Raw genomic sequence first — 18,001 nt, forward strand, 5'->3', positions numbered from 1 at the left:
ATACAGTGGCTAATAGCCACTGATGGACCTCTGCTCCATATGTTTATCCAATCCCCTCTTAAAGCTCTCTGTGCTTGTAGCTGCCACCACTTCCTGCAGCAGTGAATTCCGCGTGTTAATTACTCTTTGAGTGAATAAGTACTTCTTTTTATCTGTTCTAAGCCTACTGCTCATTCATTTCATCGAGTGCCCATGAGTTCTGGTATTGTGAAAAAGGGAGAAAAGTGCTTCTTTCTCTACCTTCTCTATCCCATGCATGATTTTGTAAACCTCTATCATGTCACCCCTCAGTCATCATTTCTTCAGGCTAAAGAGCCCTAACCTCTTTAAGCGTACATCATAGGGAAGGTGTTCCATCCTCTTAATCATTTTTAGTTGCCCTTTTCTGCACGTTTCCCAACGCTATATCTTTTTTGAGGTGTGGTGACCACAACTCTATACTATATTTCAAATTAAACCGCGTCATAGATTTATACAGGGATATTGTAATGTCTCTTATTATAGTGGTGCAGCCGTATTAACAAGCACAATACCGTTCAGGTCCACGACCTCGTTTATTCAATAGTTTCCTCAATACAAGATAAGCCCCGACCTGCAGGGAAGAAGGCTTAAAAACGGAGAGGGGGAGGTGTGCTTCTCTCAATCCTTTTCAGGTGTATAGAAACGATACAACTTAATCTTAAAGAGATAAACACCACAGATATTATGATACTGGCTGATTTGTTTTCAGTCCCCTTCCTAATAACCGCTAGCATAGTGTTTGCCTTTTTTATTGCAGTTGCACACTGAATCAACATCTTCAGCGAGTTACCTACCACGACTCCTGGTCAGTCTCTGCCAGTTTAGACCCCCATCAGCAAATATTTATAGTTAGGATTTTTTGCTCCAATGTGCATTCCTTTGCACTTGCCCACGTTGAACCTCATTTGCCATGTTGACGCCCACTCGCCCAGCCTCGACAAGATCCCTCTGGAGCACCTCACAGTCCACCCTGGTTCTCGCTGCCCTGAACAACTTAGTGTCAGCCACAAACGTAGCCGCTTCACTGCTTACTCCCAACTCCAAATCGTTAATGAACAAGTTAAAAAGCACCATACCTAGAACTGAGACTTCTGGTACCCCACTGCTTACCACCTTTCACTGTGGAAACTGCTCATTTGTGCTTACTTCATCAGATGTGTGATGTGTTCATCCAACAGGTAGTTGTATTTAGAGCTGGAGACACCAAGAAGCCATTTAAAGATAGCCCATTCCTCAGCTGGTTTTGTTGACGTAAGACAGGGCATTACCATGTCTTAGGACTGACTTAATGTTGCAAGGCCTTAGACCAAGCTTCACTCCGTGACCTTCGTGAAGGCTTGGAATTTGAACCCCAAGGCTCCCACAGGGGCTGCTTCATACTGAATCAGACTGTTGCTCCATCAAGGTCAGTGTTGCCCACTCAGGCGGGCAGTGGCTCTCTGGGGTCTTGGGCAGAGGGCTTTCACATCACCTCCTCCCTGATCCTTTTAATTGGAGGTGACCAGGGATTGAACTGGGGACCTTCTGCATGCCCAGCAGATGCTCTACTCCCCAGTTCCCAGTCTGACAAGCAAACTACTATACCTCACAATTGGCTTACAACCTTGTGCTATTATTTTGTGAGGTCTGCTCCTAATAAAAGGCATCACGTGGCTTTCATGATTGGATTTCTCTTTGGGCCTGTGTGGTTACCTGCAAGCTCTTGCGAATACAGCAAAGTGTGCGTGAGAGAGAAATATTGGTCTCCATCGAGGTCAGTGTTGCCCACTCAGACTGGCAGTGGCTCTCTGGGGTCTTGGGCAGAGGTCTTTCACATCACCTCTTCCCTGATCCTTTTAATTGGAGGTGACCAGGGATTGAACTGGGGACCTCCTGCACGCCCAGCAGATGGTCTACCGCTGAGCCGCAGTCCTCTCCCCAGTTCCCAGTCTGGCAAGCAAACTACTATACAAAGCTTACAACCTTGTGCTATTATTTTGTGAGGTCTGCTCCTAATAAAAGGCATCACGTGGCTTTCATGATTGGATTTCTCTTTGGGCCTGTGTGGTTACCTGCAAGCTCTTGCGAATACAGCAAAGTGTGCGTGAGAGAGAAATATTGGTGCATTTGTGATTTTTTCCCCCCTTGCTTGGCAGGAGGTGGTCTCTCACTGCAAGAAGCTGACCCGGAAAAACAAAGAGCAGCTCTCGGAGTTGATGGGCCTCGACAAGCAAAAGGGGCTGAGGGCGCTCAGCAAGGAGAAGCGGGAGACCCTGGAGGCCTACCAGCACCTCTTCTACCAGTTGCAGGTCAGCTGGGATTTTTCAGATACAGGCATGGCAAGAACCCAGGAGCGTCTTAAAGACTAAGGGTGCTTTCACACATGCTAAATAATGCAGTTTCAATTAGGGTTGCCAAACCCCCCAGTTTGGCAGGGGTCCCCCGCTTTTTGGGGGGTTCTACCCGCCCCCAACACCCGCAGCCACCCTTTGCCCTGCACTTAAAGGGGCTCCATTTAAGTGCAGGGAGGTGGCATTTCCCGCACGCCCCACTGGGTGTGCGAAGCCTTCCAGCTCCCTGCGCGCCCATTGGGCGGGCGGCCCTAACGTGACGTCATCACGTCGGGGATGCCCTGCCCCCTCCGGGAACGCCCCCCAAAGTCCCCCGCTGGAGGCTAAAATGGACTTGGCAACCCTAGTTTCAATCCACTTCAGTGACTGTTTGCAAGTGGACTTTGCCATTTCTCATATTAAAATCCAGTTGCAAAGTGCACTGAAAGTGGAGTGAAAGTGCGTTATTTAGTGGGTGTGAAAATTTGTGGCCCCTGGAGCACCTTAAAGACTAAGAAAATTTGTGGTCCCTGCCACCCATTGTGTTAGTCTTTCAGGTGCTACTGGACCCTTGCTCTTTTCTACTGCTACAGATTAACATGGCTACGCGTCTTGATCTATGCATGCCAAGCAAGGAGAGTTGCAAGCACTCCCACCCTACCCCGGTGCCATTTGAAGCATTCAGATTTTGGGATTGCAGTTACAGGACTGTCCTGCAATCACAGCTCTGTAGGTTTCTGCAAGCAAAGATGCTGTTTCTTGGCTCCAGGACTCGCCGCCTGAGCAGTCTCTGCTTTCAGGTTGTTTGTGGAGAGAAGCAACCCCCAGTAGCGTTCCTGCCTGTCCCTGTCCCCCTTGCCCTGTTCCCTTTCAGACCCAGCCGCTGTATTTGGCCAGGCTGATCATGCAGATGCCCCAGAACAAGTCCACCAAGTTCATGGAGTCGGTGGTCTTCACGCTCTTCAACTACGCCTCCAATGCCAGAGAGGCCTACCTCTTGCTCCAGCTCTTCAGAAGCGCCTTGCAGGAGGAGATCAAGTAAGTCTCTGTTTTCCAACTAGAGGTCCACGGAGGCCTTTCTCTTCTCCTGCCGGGGCCGGCGCTTCGCTCACTGTGGCTCCGGCAAGGTGACTGGTTTCTTTTTATAGAAACTCCGTGGGCTGGCAATGGAGGAGAGACCTAAATTCCCGCCGTGTGGTTTGCTGCAAAAATCCCCCCTATCCCGTGCCGCAAGATACATACATGCTAGTGCAGCACGACAAGTCATTTTAAAGAATCGTTACTTTAAGAGTTGCAGCCCTCGGGACATCCACCCAGAGGAGGATGCCCATTCTGCATGATTCTTGACTCTTTCAATTGCTCCTCTTGCTGGGGGCAAGTAATTCCGCCATGTGTTGAGAACAATTGGTATATTCCGTAACTTCTACTGCAGGGATGCTGCCAAGCGATTTACTTTAAAAAGGCTGCTCGTTGTGTCTCTGAACAAATCAGTCCTCTAATCCTTGCCTCCTGCAAGTCTGGAGGCATACCTAGATTTTATTTTTATTTATTTATTTATTTAACATTCGACTTCTATACCGCTCAGACCCAAAGGTCTCAGAGCGGTTTACAATTGTGCTGCAAGTGCAGATTACTCCTAATTCTATGGCCACATATTACACGGGGTGGGGCTGCCTACCGGCACCTGGGTGGGTTCGTTGTTCTCAGCTTTCTTTCCTCGATGGTCCACTGGGGTCGGCGCGCATCCACGGCCAGTCCTTCTTGGCTTCGATCTTCCGGCGCACGGCCCGCGGTAGCCTCGGCCCAGCTGTGTCCGTATCCGGCTCCGCTGCGCCTGCGCCACTCACGCTGCCGTGCGCTCCTTCGTTACTCCACCTCCACTGTCGCCGAGCGACGGACGCCGAGTGCTGGACGCTGTTGTTCCATCGGCCACCAGGGATCGCCGCATCGCACCACCACACCGCCGTCGCCGCCGTCGCTGTCATGTTATGTTGGTTTTAAACTGTATTAAAAATTTTATGTAAGCTGCCCTGAGCCTGCTGCGGCAGGGAGGGCAGGGTATAAATCCAATAAATAAATAAATCGATCTGAGACATGTAGAAATATCGGGGAGGTGGTCCTGTGCAGAGGCCAGATCATCCATCCTTCTTACGTCTTCTGAGAATTTAAAGGAGGTGGGGTTCTGCCAGTCTGAACGATTACTCAGTGCCTTTGATGACACATATGTGGACCTACTTCAGTGTTATCCCACATTACTTATAATAACTCCACGGCACCCAGTACCAAAAGAGAACAGAACTTTATGTGAACATAAGCAAGGCCTTGTCTGGGCCCTTCTGGGCTATAGCCAGCAACCAACAGCACAAGTGAAAAAATGAAGCTAAAGCAAAGCCTTTTTATCTTAAGGGATCATGTTAAAATAACTGTAGTATTACAATAAGGGAACCTCAACAAATTCACAACGGCCACGATATAACAGTACTCATGCTCCTCTTTAAGACATCCCCAAGGTTCTTTGGCTGAGTGTAAAACTTGCAATATGTGAAATCGCTTTCTGCTGTAGTTGGTTGGGAAGGTTGGTTTTAATGGTTTTAAAATGTGGTTTTATTACGTATGTTTTAATTTGTTCGCCCCTGACCTGGATGGCCCAGGCTGGTCTGATCTCAGAAGCTAAGCAGGGTTGGCCCTGGTTAGTACTTGGATAGGAGACCACCAAGGGTCCCTACGGAGGCAGAGGGTAGGCAATGGCAAACCACCTCTGAAGTCTCTTGCCTTGAAAACCCTATTGGGTTGCTATAAGTTGGCTTTGACTTGGCAGAACTTTCCACCACTTTGTTAGCCACCTTGGTGGCCCTCATGAAGGCAGAAAGGTGGGATATAAATTCTGTGAAATAAATAGTTTGTATTCAACAAAACCGTGCAGTCCTGGGCACTCTCTTTGTGGCTCTTCTGCACCCAGGCTTCCCAAGTACTTACCGTGATTCGGTGGGGGACAAAGACGTCTTCGCAGGATCATTCCTGCGGGGACAACAGATGTGCTGCACCATGCCGTTGCCAGGAAGTGACACCGGGTGACGTTCTGGCAATGGTGTCATTTCCTGGCGACGGCATGGTGCGTTACAAGGAGAAATGTTCTGGCCGGGGAGCATGTGTCCCCCGCCGGATTTAGGTAAGTACTTGGCAACCCTATCTGCACCTCTTATGTCCTAATCTCTGGTGCACACTTTCCAGGTTGAAAGTCGATCAAGTCCGTGACATCCTAACGGGGAATCCAACGGTGATCCGCTTGGTGGTGAGCTTTTATCGGAATGCCCGCGGGCAGAACGCCTTGCGCCAGATCCTGGGGGGGCCCGTCCAGGAGGTTCTGCAGAACAAAACTCTCAGCATCCGCACCAGCCCCGTGGAGATCTACAAAGGCTGGATCAACCAAACGGAGTCTCAGACTGGGCAAAAAAGGTTAGGGTGTATCATCGGCTTTTTCTTTCGCTACTGACTTTTATTTCAGTTTATTTCAGCAAAAAGAAGTTTGTGTCCAGTGGCACCTTTGAGACCAACAAAGTTTAACTCTGGGTATAAGGTTTCATGTGCAAGCACACTTCTAGTATCTGAAGAAGTGTGCTTGCACATGAAAGCTTATATCTTGAATTAAACTTTGTTGGTCTTAAAGGTGCCACTGGACTCAAACTTAATTCTGCTGCTTCGGACCAACACGGCTACCCACTTACAAACAAAATGGTTAGGCAACCCTTCGTTAACAAAGTTAAGGCACTATTTCCCAGCTGAAATATTGTCAAACATATTCTAGTTACAGAAGTTAAGGAATTTTTGTGTGATGGGGAGTCAATGGGGGAGGCTTCCCCTACCTTGCCAAAGCCCTTAGATATAGGTACGGGGTCCATGTAATCAGAGCCATTTTGGTGGAGTGCTGCTCTTGGAACAGGGAGACTAGTTCGAAGCCCTTCTCGGCCCCCCACGCCATGGAATTCAGTAGGTGACCTTGAGTCTCCTTACCCTTTTTTAGCTTAACGTATGTCACAGGTTTTTTATGAGGGGAACAACAGGATAACCCCTGATGAAGTCCTCCACACTGAATGCCTTGAAGTAAATGTGGGGTAAGAATGTGAGGAATGAAAGAATGATGAGGAAGGAGGGGTGAAGGAGGTGGGAGGCTGAGATGAAGGGAAGTAGTTACCATCCTGTGGAGGCAGTGGGGAAGAAACCATATCTGAGAGGACAAGAGAACAATGAGACTAGCACTGTGACTGTAAACATGCCCTCAGCTGGTAACCATGACGATAGCCATCATGAGAGCGAGGGCCTGCTCCTGAGCGAGGGCCTTCATGTGTAGGGAGGAGTGTGTGAACTGTGAAGTGAACAGAGAGTGGGTTTAGCTTGAGAGTGCTGTCCACAAGAGGCACATGAAGGGAGAGGGGCCTAGAGGATAAGGAGGAGGAGCCACTGTTGCCTTGCACAATCACTTGTGGCAGCCAGGAAGGTGAACCCAAACTAAGGTTGCTAACCTGACAGGAAAAAACTTGTCCTGTCCCTCTAATACTGGTTTAACTAGTGGAAAGGGGGTAAAGGCATTTCATGGCACGAAGCACCATTGCCAAATAATTGCTTGCCGACCAAGCAGATATTAAAGGGACAGCTAGAGGAACAAGTTTAAGAGTTGACAACCCACCCCAGAGGTGTGTAGACTTTTAAAGTGTAGATTTGTTGTGTGCTATTTTTATCACGGCCTTTCTAATCTATACTCTCAACCCCAAGTTCACAAGCTAGTCTTTATTAGGCCAGGGTTCTATACGTGTCCCCTAAAGAGGAATGTCTTCTGTTACTTTTTCCAAGAAATAAGGCTGGTGATGAGTTAGGGGCCACCCCTGAAAAGGCTTTGCTTTGTTGCTGTGCTGGGGTTGTTTGGGAGAGCCTGGATCAGGACCAGGGTCGTTCTGAAGAAAAGCTCACTGGGTTGAACACCTTGCCTGCTGTCATCCCAGCAGGGAAGCAGTTCAGACAAGGAGGAGAGTCTTTGGACAGGGAGGCCATGGCAACTCCAGGTTAGTTTGGGTGGTGCCTGGAATGTGTTTCTGTTTGTCTCCCCACAGCAACCTCCCATATGATGTTAGCCCTGAACAAGCCCTTAGCCACCCCGAGGTCCAGAGGAGGTTGGACATCTCCGTCCGCAATCTACTGGCAGTGACAGACAAGTTCCTCTCGGCCATCATGACTTCCGTGGATAAAATTCCGTACGTTACCATTTGCATGGCTTATTTTTATACCAGTTGATGCTGGATCATTGATGATGATAATGAAGGGATGGAGCCTGCCACTCCACTGAGCAAAGTTTGAAGACTTCTTCCAGCTCGAGTGGTTGCCTTTTGGAGGATCCCACTCTATCTGTATTTTTCAGGCCCAAGACCTTGCAGAGGTCAAGTGTCTTATTAAAAACTGCTTTCTTTCTCTCCCTGCTCACACGCTAATCTTGACTTTGCTACTTGGTAACTTTCTCTCTTCTGGTTAGTTATGGGATGCGCTACATTGCCAAAGTCTTGAAAGTGTCTTTAATGGAGAAGTTTCCAGATGCTCCTGAGGAGGATATCTACAAGGTGAGTGTGTTGCCTGGATGTATGGGTACCATCTCAGGGGTTGAAGGGAGAGAAACTGAAATTTAATGACCAAGATAACTAGTTTCTATCTGTCTGTTTCACTCACTCACACCCAGCATGTTACAGGACTGCAGAGAGTAACTTAAAATGGTTTCCCCTGGTGGCCATTTTGTTTTCTGTTGGCCCCAGCTTTTTCAGAGGCTAGGCAGTCTTTGCGTATGAAGTTTTAAATGCTGTGGGGCTTGCTGCTAGTCATTAGATACTGCTGAACTGTGGAAGATAGAGAGACATGGTGAAGATGGAGGTCTTGGCAAAGTGCTGAGGAGCAGGTGGAAACCATAATGGTAAAGTGGCAGGAAATTCAAGACGGGCCTCCCCTTGTAAAAATCATTAGGGACGCCAACTGGTCTGGGGAGAAATGTCCTGGCTCTTTAGCAGAGGTTTGACGTGTGGAAATGGGCAGTTGAAGCTTTTCATGTTGTGGAGGTAAATATCACCTGGTAAATAACATCTCCTTAGACCTCTATTAAAGGGGCAGGACCCTTTTCCACAGGCCTTTTGGCAGCCCTGATTATAACGTTTAATGAAATAATTGGTGATTCCACCTTGTAATTATTCTTGAAATCTGTTGCCTGAGGTTAGTAGTCTCCTTGACAGCAGAGGTGCCTCTGAGTGGAACAGTCTTAAGGTCAAGCGAGGGCAACCCTAGCAAATACGAGGAGCCACTGCTTTTTGTCTTTCTACCACGCCATATTTTTTAAGGTCTGGCCTACATACACAGCAGGGGTACAGCATTTTCTGGACTCTACCACTGCAAACCATGCCTGAGCAGAATGGCATTTTTGAATACTCCTGCATTTTTGGCAGGGAAGAGTCCTCCCTCTAGAAAAACTAACATGTTGGAGAGAAGCTGAACTAGAACATCTTGTCTTTTTATGCACATGGAGTGTTATATATGGGGGTGGGGGAATTCAGTATTGTGATTTTTCCTCCCTGCCTAGCAATTTGAAATGGTAGAAACTGGGGACAATTTGCTCAGAAGATTTGCTGTTCTTGTGTACGCTGATTCTTAATTTTTCCTGTCAGGGCCTTGCCCCCAGTTGAATACTCGGGGCAAAAGGTCCACCAGTGGACCGCTGGTCAATTTCTAGTGAACTGCCCAGTACCGGCGGTCAGGTAGAATCAGAGGTCATTTCGGGGGGGATTGCGGGGGAACGCAGTTCCCCCGGGTGAGGGGCGGGGCACACGACAAAGCCCTGCCCCCTGCGTCCAGCCACCCCGCTTCCGGCCCTCATTCAGCCACGAGGAGGCAGGAGAAGAGGGAGGGTAAGTTGCTTACTCCCCGCCTCTCCCCACCCCTGCCTGCCTGGGGCCAGGGAGGGCCTTGGCGGGGCTTCCTCGCAATCCCGCCGGCCTTGCAGGTCCACCGCCGGGCCCATGATGTCAGGGGGTGTGGCATATGCTAATGAGTTATGCTAATGAGTTCCCCTAGCTTTTTTTCTACGAAACGACCCCTGGGTAGAATTATACTAGCCTTGGTGGATTTTGGCTTAATCCACAGTAGAATGCATCTTCTTAAGGAAATGTGTCTCCTCCAGGTCATTTAAAACAGATGAGTTATGCTTTAATTATTAAGGCAATCTCCAGCATGAATTCATATTTTCTGGAGGATTATTGTAAAAAATCAAAAATATGGTAGGCTATATAAGACTGAAGTCAATCCATCTCTGTCCTAGATTGTGGGGAACCTGCTGTACTACCGTTTCATGAACCCAGCAGTGGTCGCGCCGGATGGTTTCGATATTGTCGACATTTCGGCTGGGGTAGCCCTGCATCCCGACCACAGGCGCAACTTGGGGTCCATCGCCAAGATCTTGCAACATGCTGCTGCCAACCAGATGTTTGAAGGGGAGAACAGCCATCTCAGGGTGGTAAACCAGTACTTGGAGGAAACGCACCTTAAATTCAGGTTGGTCTCAAGATCCGCAAAGTAGGATCGTGTGACGCTGCCTTATACAGAGTCAGACCATTGTTTTGTCAAGGTCGGGATTCTCTGTTCTGACTGGCAGAGGCTTTCCAGGATCTCGGGCAGAGGTCTTACGTGTCAGCTCCTCCCTGCTCCTTTTAGGCTGGAGATACCAAGGACTGAACCTGGGACTTTCTGCATGCAGAACAAACGCTCTAACAGTGAGCCACGGCTCCTCCCCAACATGAAACCTGTTTCATTCAACCTCTTAGTGTGAAGCAAGGCTATCTTTTCTAGGAATTGTTCCTTCTGGGAAGGCGGTATGGCTCAGTGGCAGTTTGGTGTAGTGGTTAAGTGTGCGGACTCTGATCTGGGAGAACCGGGCTTGATTCCCCACTCCTCCACTTGCACCTGCTGATGTGACCTTGGGTCAGTCACAAGCTCTGGCACAGCTGTCCTTGAAAAAGAGCAGTTTGTGTCAGAGTTCTCTCAGCCCCACCCACCTCACAGGGTGTCTGTTGTGGGGAGGGGAAGGGAAAGGAGTTTGTAAGCCGCTCTGAGACTCCAAGTGAAGGGCGGGGTATAAATCCAATCTCTTCTCTTCTTCTTCTCTTCTGGTAGAACACCCCACTTTGCATGCAGAAAGTCCCAGGTTCAATTCCCAGCATCTCTAATTTAAAAAGGACCAGGTAGTAGGGTATGCAAAAAACCTCTGCCTGAAACGCTGGAGAACAGCTGCCAGTCTGCGTAGACAACACTGACCCTGATGGACTGATGGACTCTGATTCAGTGTAAAGTAGCTTCATGTGTTCTGTCCTTTGAATGGGCTTTTACAAATCCAGACCACGAGAGGCAGGGCTGCGGGTGTACCATCATCCTGCAGGGGGAAAAAAATCATGAAAGGGAACTAGGATGATAAATTAAGCTCCCCAAGAATGCCAGCACTTAAAAGTTTACATTCATAAAGTTGAAAAACACACACAAACACAGGGGTTTTTTTTGTAACTTTTTAATTATAACATACAACAATTTATATTTTTATATACAACAATAATATATACAACCTTTTATAAACAATTTTTAAAATAAACTTAAACTTTTAACCAACAACAAACAAATTCTTGTGCAAGCATATAACTTTAACAGCTTAATCTCATATTTCTGATATTTATTCATTCAGTAAAAAACGAAGTTCAAATATTTGTTTGGAATTTTTAAGGCTTCATTTGTTTCGTTTTCAATATAATTAAAAAAAGTAAACCATTTCTCCACAAAATTCAATGTTCTTGAAGGATTGTCTGCTAATTCCAGTTGCATTGCAATTTTGTCCTGAACTATAACGTCCCAAACCTTTTGGAACCATTGTTTCACTGAGGGTGTATTTGATGTTTTCCATTGTTGAGCTAGCGCTGTTTTTGCTGCTAAAAGAAGTAAAGCTGTCACTTCTTTTTGTTGTTTAGTCATCTTAAGATTTTCCCAGTGATTCAATAATATAGATTCTGGCGTAAATGGTATACTGTGTCCTACAATATTAGTTACAATCTTCCACACTGAGTTCCAAAAGGTTTGGACCTGTGGACAAGACCACCAACAATGACTAAAGGTTCCAGTATCTTTACATCCCTTCCAACAGTTTGGTGTCCTTATAATTTTACTATAAAATAATACAAACACAGTTTTAGCGCTCTTGGCTGCTAAAATGGATCTGGCAATTTATGGGGAAATGCTAGTTGAGAGAGTTGTCCTGGTCGCTTGTGTCCATTTAGAATCTCCTTTGGGCAGTCAGGTGAGAATGTCCATGAAGCCAAAAAAGTTTATTAAAATGTCTATGAGCTAATATGTTTGGGGAAACATATTTGCATGGCTTTGCTAAATGGATGGCACCGTGGATTGCGTGTGTCAGGATCCCACAGTGCTCAACATAGCCATAGACAGGGTTCCAGGCTTTGGGAGGGGGTGTATGTGAACTATTCCTTCACTGTTTTTGTTCTGTAAAAAAGGTAAAGGTTCCCTTGCTCGAAAGCCAGTCGAATCAGACTCTAGGGTTGCGGTACTCATCTCCGTTTCAAAGCCGAAGAACCAGCGCTGTCCGAAGACATTTCTGTGGTCATGTGGCCGACATGACTAAACACCAAGGCGCACAGAACGGTGTTACCTTCCCACCGAAGTGGTACCTGTTTATCTACTTGCAATTTCTTACTTTCGAACTGCTAGGTTGGCAGGAGCTGGAACTAGAGACGGGAGCTCACGCCATCATGCGGCAACTCGGGTCTCGAACTGCTGAACTACTGACCTTCCACAGCCTGCAGTTCAGCGTCTTAACCACCTGAGCCACCGCAGCTCCTTTTTTCCCTGTTTTTGTTCTGTACCTTTCAGAAAATTCATCACCGCTGCTTGTTCAGTACCTGAACCAGAGGACAGGTTTAATGTAGACAAGTACTCTGATATGGTGATGATCACCAAACCAGTGGTCTACATCACAGCTGGGGAACTAATTAATACCCACAAGGTGAGAATATGCAAAATGATTTTGGCTGAGAATCGGTCTGGTTTGTGACACTGCATGTGTATTTCGTAGGGCTGCTGTAAAATTTAGCAAGGCTCTGTGGGAAGACTGTTTGGAACATGGAGAATCTTGCACTGGCTTCTTAAACGAGTTAAGTGTCCAGTCCCCATTATTATGGAGACTCAAGCAGGACTTCAAATTAAGCAAACTCCGGAGCACAACGGAAGCCAGGAGGGCCTGGCGTGATGTGGTCCATGGGGTCACAAAGAGTCGGACTCGACTGTGCGACTGGACAGCAAAGCAGGACTTCATATTCCACCCCCCATTCGATATATGACCACTTCGACTCATCTCCAGTGTTCCCTCTGAGGTAATTTGAGCTAGCTCACAGTTTTTTAGCCTCCAGCTCACATATTTTTGTCGTAGCTCAGGAAGGATGGCTCCAGAGGAAACTAACTTACGCAGTAGCCAAATCACTCCCTCACAACTTTAATGCCAGTAGCTCACAAAGTAGACTTTTTTGCTCACAAGACTCCACAGCTTAGAGGGAGCATTGCTCATCGCCATTCCCCCCCCAAAAAATATCAAAGTTATTTCCAAAGCCGGATTGTAAACTGTGCAAAATGAAGCCTTTTTTGTGGAAATTCATTTAATGTATATCCCCAGTCTAAACGGTACAGTTTCAGTTTTGCAGGAGATAAGTACTGTGGGCTGACTCTTATGTAGTGTGAGCAGAGTGGCATTGGAAAAATAGCAACCACAGTCTTTTATGCCTTTGAAATTGTGTTCCTGTGAGTTGGTGAACTCCTCGGGAACAACTCATCGCCATTCCCAAAAAAAATAATCAAAATTATTTCCAAAGCCGGACCGTAAACTGTGCAAAATGAAGCCTTTTTTTGTGGAAATTCATTTAATGTATATCCCCGGTCTAAACGGTACCGTTTCAGTTTTGCAGTACTGTGGGCTGACTCTACTGTAGTGTGAGCAGAGTTGTATTGGAAAAATAGCAACTGCAGTCTTCTACGCCTTTGAAATTGTGCTCCTGTGAGTTGGTGAACTCCTCGGGAACATCACGAGGTTTCATTGACAGTGGCAGAATTTGCAAAAACTATCCCCCTCCTCTTCCAGGAGCTGAAAGGCCACTCGAGATCCAACCCTGTATTGCCAGAGTAGACCACTGGATTCATTTAAATCAGTGGTTGATCTATAGTGATTGACATGCACGCTAGCAAAGTTCACAAACAGGGCAGTCTGCATTATATGCTTTCCAAATAGTAATTGTCACTTTGACTGTTGTGGTTAGTAGCCGCTGAATAACCTATTCTGTCATCATTCCTGTCCTTGAACTTTTTGTCCCAGTTGTCACTTCTTTGTATTGGCAAAGTAATTAGCACAGCAATGGTGCACAACCTGATTAAAGAGTAGATAAAGGTTTATTTAGGAATTAATATACTTGATAGGAGAGAGGAGAGACAAAGAGAGGCTCCTAACTACATCTCTAGCTGGGAGAGAGGGTAAGACTGAGCGTGGCCCTTCCGAGGAGAAGGGGGAAATTATCCTGAGAGTAGCAATCTGGAGACAGGCAAGTGGGGTTTCATTGACAGTGGCGGATTTTGCAAAAACTATCCTCCTCCTCTTCCAGGAGCGGAAAGGCCACTCAAGATCCAACCCTGTATTGCCAGAGCAGACCACTGGATTCATTTAAATCAGTGGTTGACCTATAGTGATTGACAGGCACGCTAGCAAAGTTTACAAACAGGGCAGTCTGCATTATATGCTTTCCAAATAGTAATCGCCACTTTGACTGTTGTGGTTAGTAGCCGCTGAATAACCTATTCTGTCATCATTCCTGTCCTTGAACTTTTTGTCCCAGTTGTCACTTCTTTGTATTGGCAAAGTAATTAGCACAGCAATGGTGCACAACCTGATTAAAGAGTAGATAAAGGTTTATTTAGGAATTAATATACTTGATAGGAGAGAGGAGAGACAAAGAGAGGCTCCTAACTACATCTCTAGCTGGGAGAGAGGGTAAGACTGAGCGTGGCCCTTCCGAGGAGAAGGGGGAAATTATCCTGAGAGTAGCAATCTGGAGACAGGCAAGGAATGACACTTAACAGGAGAGAGAAGGTGCTGACCTCAATATCCTATCTAATTGTCTTCTTGCTGCCCACTGCAGGGTCTTCTTCTTTGTACATCGGACATTGCCCTTTCCAATATTTTGGGAGCTAAGTCTTTGCAAACATGGCTACCATTTCCTTGCTACTGTTTTTTATTCTCATTTATTTGTTCAGTTTTTTAACTTGTTGGACATTAGTGGCTTGTGGGACTTGTTATCCCAGGATAACTCTAGCATGCAATAAAATCCCAGAAGAGAACGGCTACTTTGCAAAGTTTCTTCTTTTACAAGCAGCTGTGAAATCCCAAGCCATCACATGGAAGGGTGATGTCTCAGTGGGTGAACACCTGTTTGAACAGCTGCTCTATTGCCAGATCACACTGTTTTGGAAATCCTCCCATTTCAAATGCCTTGCAGTACAAGGGGTACATTGGGCAGAGAAGAACAAGTCTCTAGCCACCTTGGGTTAACAGGGCTAGTCCCATGGGTTTGTTGTTTTATTTTTAAATTCTGTCCTAGGTTTATATGGTTTTAGGTGTTGGAATATACAAGGTCTATCGCGTACCAGTGTGAAGAAGATCAGAAGCACATCCTTCTGTTTTCTTTAAACAGCTGGTGCTTTGTTCCTCTGCATGTTTAAACTCTGCCAACATTAGGGGCCTATTACTTCCTAGTCTTCTGTCTTTGGCCACATTATAGCTGTTACTGGAGCACCAGCAGTTCGTGGCTCCTGATCCTAGGGACCCTTTACATGAGCTTTTAGAAGACCTGGGAGAGTTGCCTACCATCCAGTCCTTAATAGGTAAGTGTGGCATGGAATTTGACAGTGACACCATAATCCATACTCTTGTGCTCTATAGCCTATTGCCTTTTCCCTGGTTTGGACCTACAGCTGGTCACCCCTGATGTAACACCAATTGCACCAGTAGAGCTACCACAGTTTATTTTCCTTCTTTTGTTTCTTTGGTTTGCTTTTAAGAGAATTGTATTAAGTGAAAGCAAAGTACACTGGCATAATAATGATGATGAAGAAGAAGAAGGAGAAGAGAAGAAGAAGAAGAAAATAATAATAATAATTCTCTGTAAAGCTGGGGCTCTTCTCAGATTTGCCAAAAGATCTGTCTTGTTTGTCCGTGGCCCCAGTCTCCACGTTTAAGTATCCACAGGCTGGGCCATGTTGAGAATTAGATATATTGATTTAGTTCAACCCTGAGTGTGTTGCCTAAGAACTCTTTTCTTTCTTTCTTTCCCCGTTTTAATTCCAACCCTTTGACAGGTGAAAGCGTGGGAAATGGAGCTGATGGAAACTCGGAACGCGCTCTGTCTCATCTTGCCAAGACAGAGGTCTCACTTACCCTCACCAATAAATTTGATGGGGCAGAGACCAACACTGAGGGAAAGGATACCAAAAGCTTGTTGCTGAGGTGGGTGGCTACTAATATTCAAGAGTGTTGTAGCATCCCAAAAAAGCATGCGAAGGTTGCAGAGAGACGACGTCCCGGTCTGCCTCCCACCAACCTTTATGCACGAAGTACATGTGAAAAGACGCAAGGGGAGGCACCTCTCGTTGTCATGGCTGGAACTGGCTGAAAAGTGCTGCAAACCTGTCCAAATGGAAAACAGTATCCATGTGTGCGATGGATCAAATAGAAGATGCACTGAGTTTCACATTCAGCAGTGACCAGACAGATGCCTCTGGGAAGCTGGCAAGGCAGAGAGGGCTGTTCCAGGGTCTAGAATTCAGTGGTAGACTGCTGTTACATATGGAGGGTCCATTTGGTTATCACCATCAATGTAGGACTCGAGCACATGAACACACGAAGCTGCCTTATTCTGAATCAGACCCTTGGTGGCCCATCAAAGTCAGTATTGTCTACTCAGACTGGTAGTGGCTTTTCCAGGTGTCAGGCAGAGGTCTTTCACAGCACCTGCTACTAGGTTTTTTTTTTAATATGCTGGAGGTTGAACCTGGGACCTTCTGCATGCCACTGAACTTATCCTCTGTTATCTGAGACTCCTCTTTATTTTTAAAGCTTGCTATGGATCATCACATCTTCTGGCAAGGAATTCTGTAAAGTGCGTGTGCAGGGACCCAGGTTCGATATCCAGTATCTCCAGTTAATTATTATTTATTTCATTTCATTTCTTACTGCCCATAGCCAAAGCTCTCTGAGCAGTTTACAACAGCATAAAACAGTTGTTGTTCAGTCGCACAGTCGAGTCCGACTCTTTGCGACCCCATGGACCAGCTCCTGCAAGGCCCTCCTGTCTTCCGCCGTCCTCTGAAGCTGGCTCAATTTCATGTTCGTTACATCGATGACACTGTCTAACCATCTCATCCTTTGCCGTCCCCGTCTTCTTTGACCTTCAGTCTTTCCCAGCATCAGGGTCTTCTCCAGTGAGTGCTCCCTTCTCATGATCTGGCCTTCCAGGGAACAGTCAGGGTTGATTTCTGTAACATAAGAACATTAAAACAGCAAATCAACAGAGGCACCAAGCTAATCCTAACAAGGCTCCCAGATGACCAAGGAGATCTTTGAAGGCCTCTGTAAAGCGAGCTATCTTAACCTGGCACCAAAAAAATGGCAGATTAGGCACCAGATGGGCTACAGCAAGGAGGTTGTTCCAAAAATGGGGGGCTGCCACCGAAAAGGCCCTACCCCTAGTTGCTGCCTTCTGAGCCTCTCGAGGAGTTGGCACTCAGAGGAAGGCCCCTGAGGATGAGCACAGTGTCTAGTAGGTTGAGGCCAGGAGAGGTGCTCTGACAGGTATTGTGGTCCCAAGCCATGCAGGGTTTTGTAGATTAAAACCAGCACCTTGAATTGGGACCGGAAGCATACAGGCAGCCAATGCAGGCGGGCCAGAGTTGGTCTTATATGTTCATTGGTCCTATATCTTAAAGGATCTCATGGAAGCCTAAGGCTGTGGAGAGCTCATAGCTCAGTGGTTGAGCACTTGCTTGGCATGCAGAAGGTCCCAGGTTCAATCCCCCCCGCATCTCCAGTTAAACGGGTCAGGTAGGAGGTGATGGGAAGGACCTCAGCCTTGAAATCCTGGAGAGCGGCTGCCTATCAAGGTGTCGCACCTTGATGGGTCATGGTTCCGACTCGGGAGAAGGCAGTTTCATGTGCTTAAGGTACCAGGATCTATTCCCAGCGTCGCAAGTTAAAAGAAGAATCTCTGGCACAAGCATGGCTAGCATGTGCACAGTCTAACTCATGCGTGTTCTCCTAATAATTGATCTATTGCTGAAAATCCTGGTTGCTGAATTCTACAGTAGTTGCTGTCTCTCACCACATGGGGGCACATTTGTACAAACATTGACTCCTGAAGGAATGTTCGTTCTCTCTCTCTCCCTCCCTCTCTCTCTCCCCCCTCTCTCTCCCCCCTCTCCCTCCCTCTCTCTCTCTCTCTCTCTCTCTCTCATAAGAACATAAGAACATAAGAGATGCCAGTGTTGGATCAGGCCAAAAGCCC

General features: G+C 46.8%; 1 protein-coding gene across 1 annotated transcript in view; it reads left to right on the top strand.

The window, feature by feature from the left end:
* The window catches only part of IQGAP3 (IQ motif containing GTPase activating protein 3), a 72,401-nt gene that overhangs the window by 42,535 nt on the left and 11,865 nt on the right, over nucleotides 1-18,001 (top strand). The window contains exons 21-29 of the mRNA XM_015420274.1: nucleotides 2,157-2,309; nucleotides 3,205-3,368; nucleotides 5,562-5,786; nucleotides 7,436-7,576; nucleotides 7,852-7,936; nucleotides 9,673-9,905; nucleotides 12,279-12,411; nucleotides 15,224-15,326; nucleotides 15,801-15,948. Of these exons, the coding sequence (XP_015275760.1) occupies nucleotides 2,157-2,309; nucleotides 3,205-3,368; nucleotides 5,562-5,786; nucleotides 7,436-7,576; nucleotides 7,852-7,936; nucleotides 9,673-9,905; nucleotides 12,279-12,411; nucleotides 15,224-15,326; nucleotides 15,801-15,948 (1,385 nt within the window). The remainder of the gene's footprint in view (nucleotides 1-2,156; nucleotides 2,310-3,204; nucleotides 3,369-5,561; nucleotides 5,787-7,435; nucleotides 7,577-7,851; nucleotides 7,937-9,672; nucleotides 9,906-12,278; nucleotides 12,412-15,223; nucleotides 15,327-15,800; nucleotides 15,949-18,001) is intronic.

The sequence above is a fragment of the Gekko japonicus genome, unplaced genomic scaffold, assembly GCF_001447785.1.
Source record: "Gekko japonicus isolate JY-2015 unplaced genomic scaffold, Gekko_japonicus_V1.1 scaffold306, whole genome shotgun sequence".
Lineage (NCBI taxonomy): Eukaryota > Metazoa > Chordata > Lepidosauria > Squamata > Gekkonidae > Gekko > Gekko japonicus.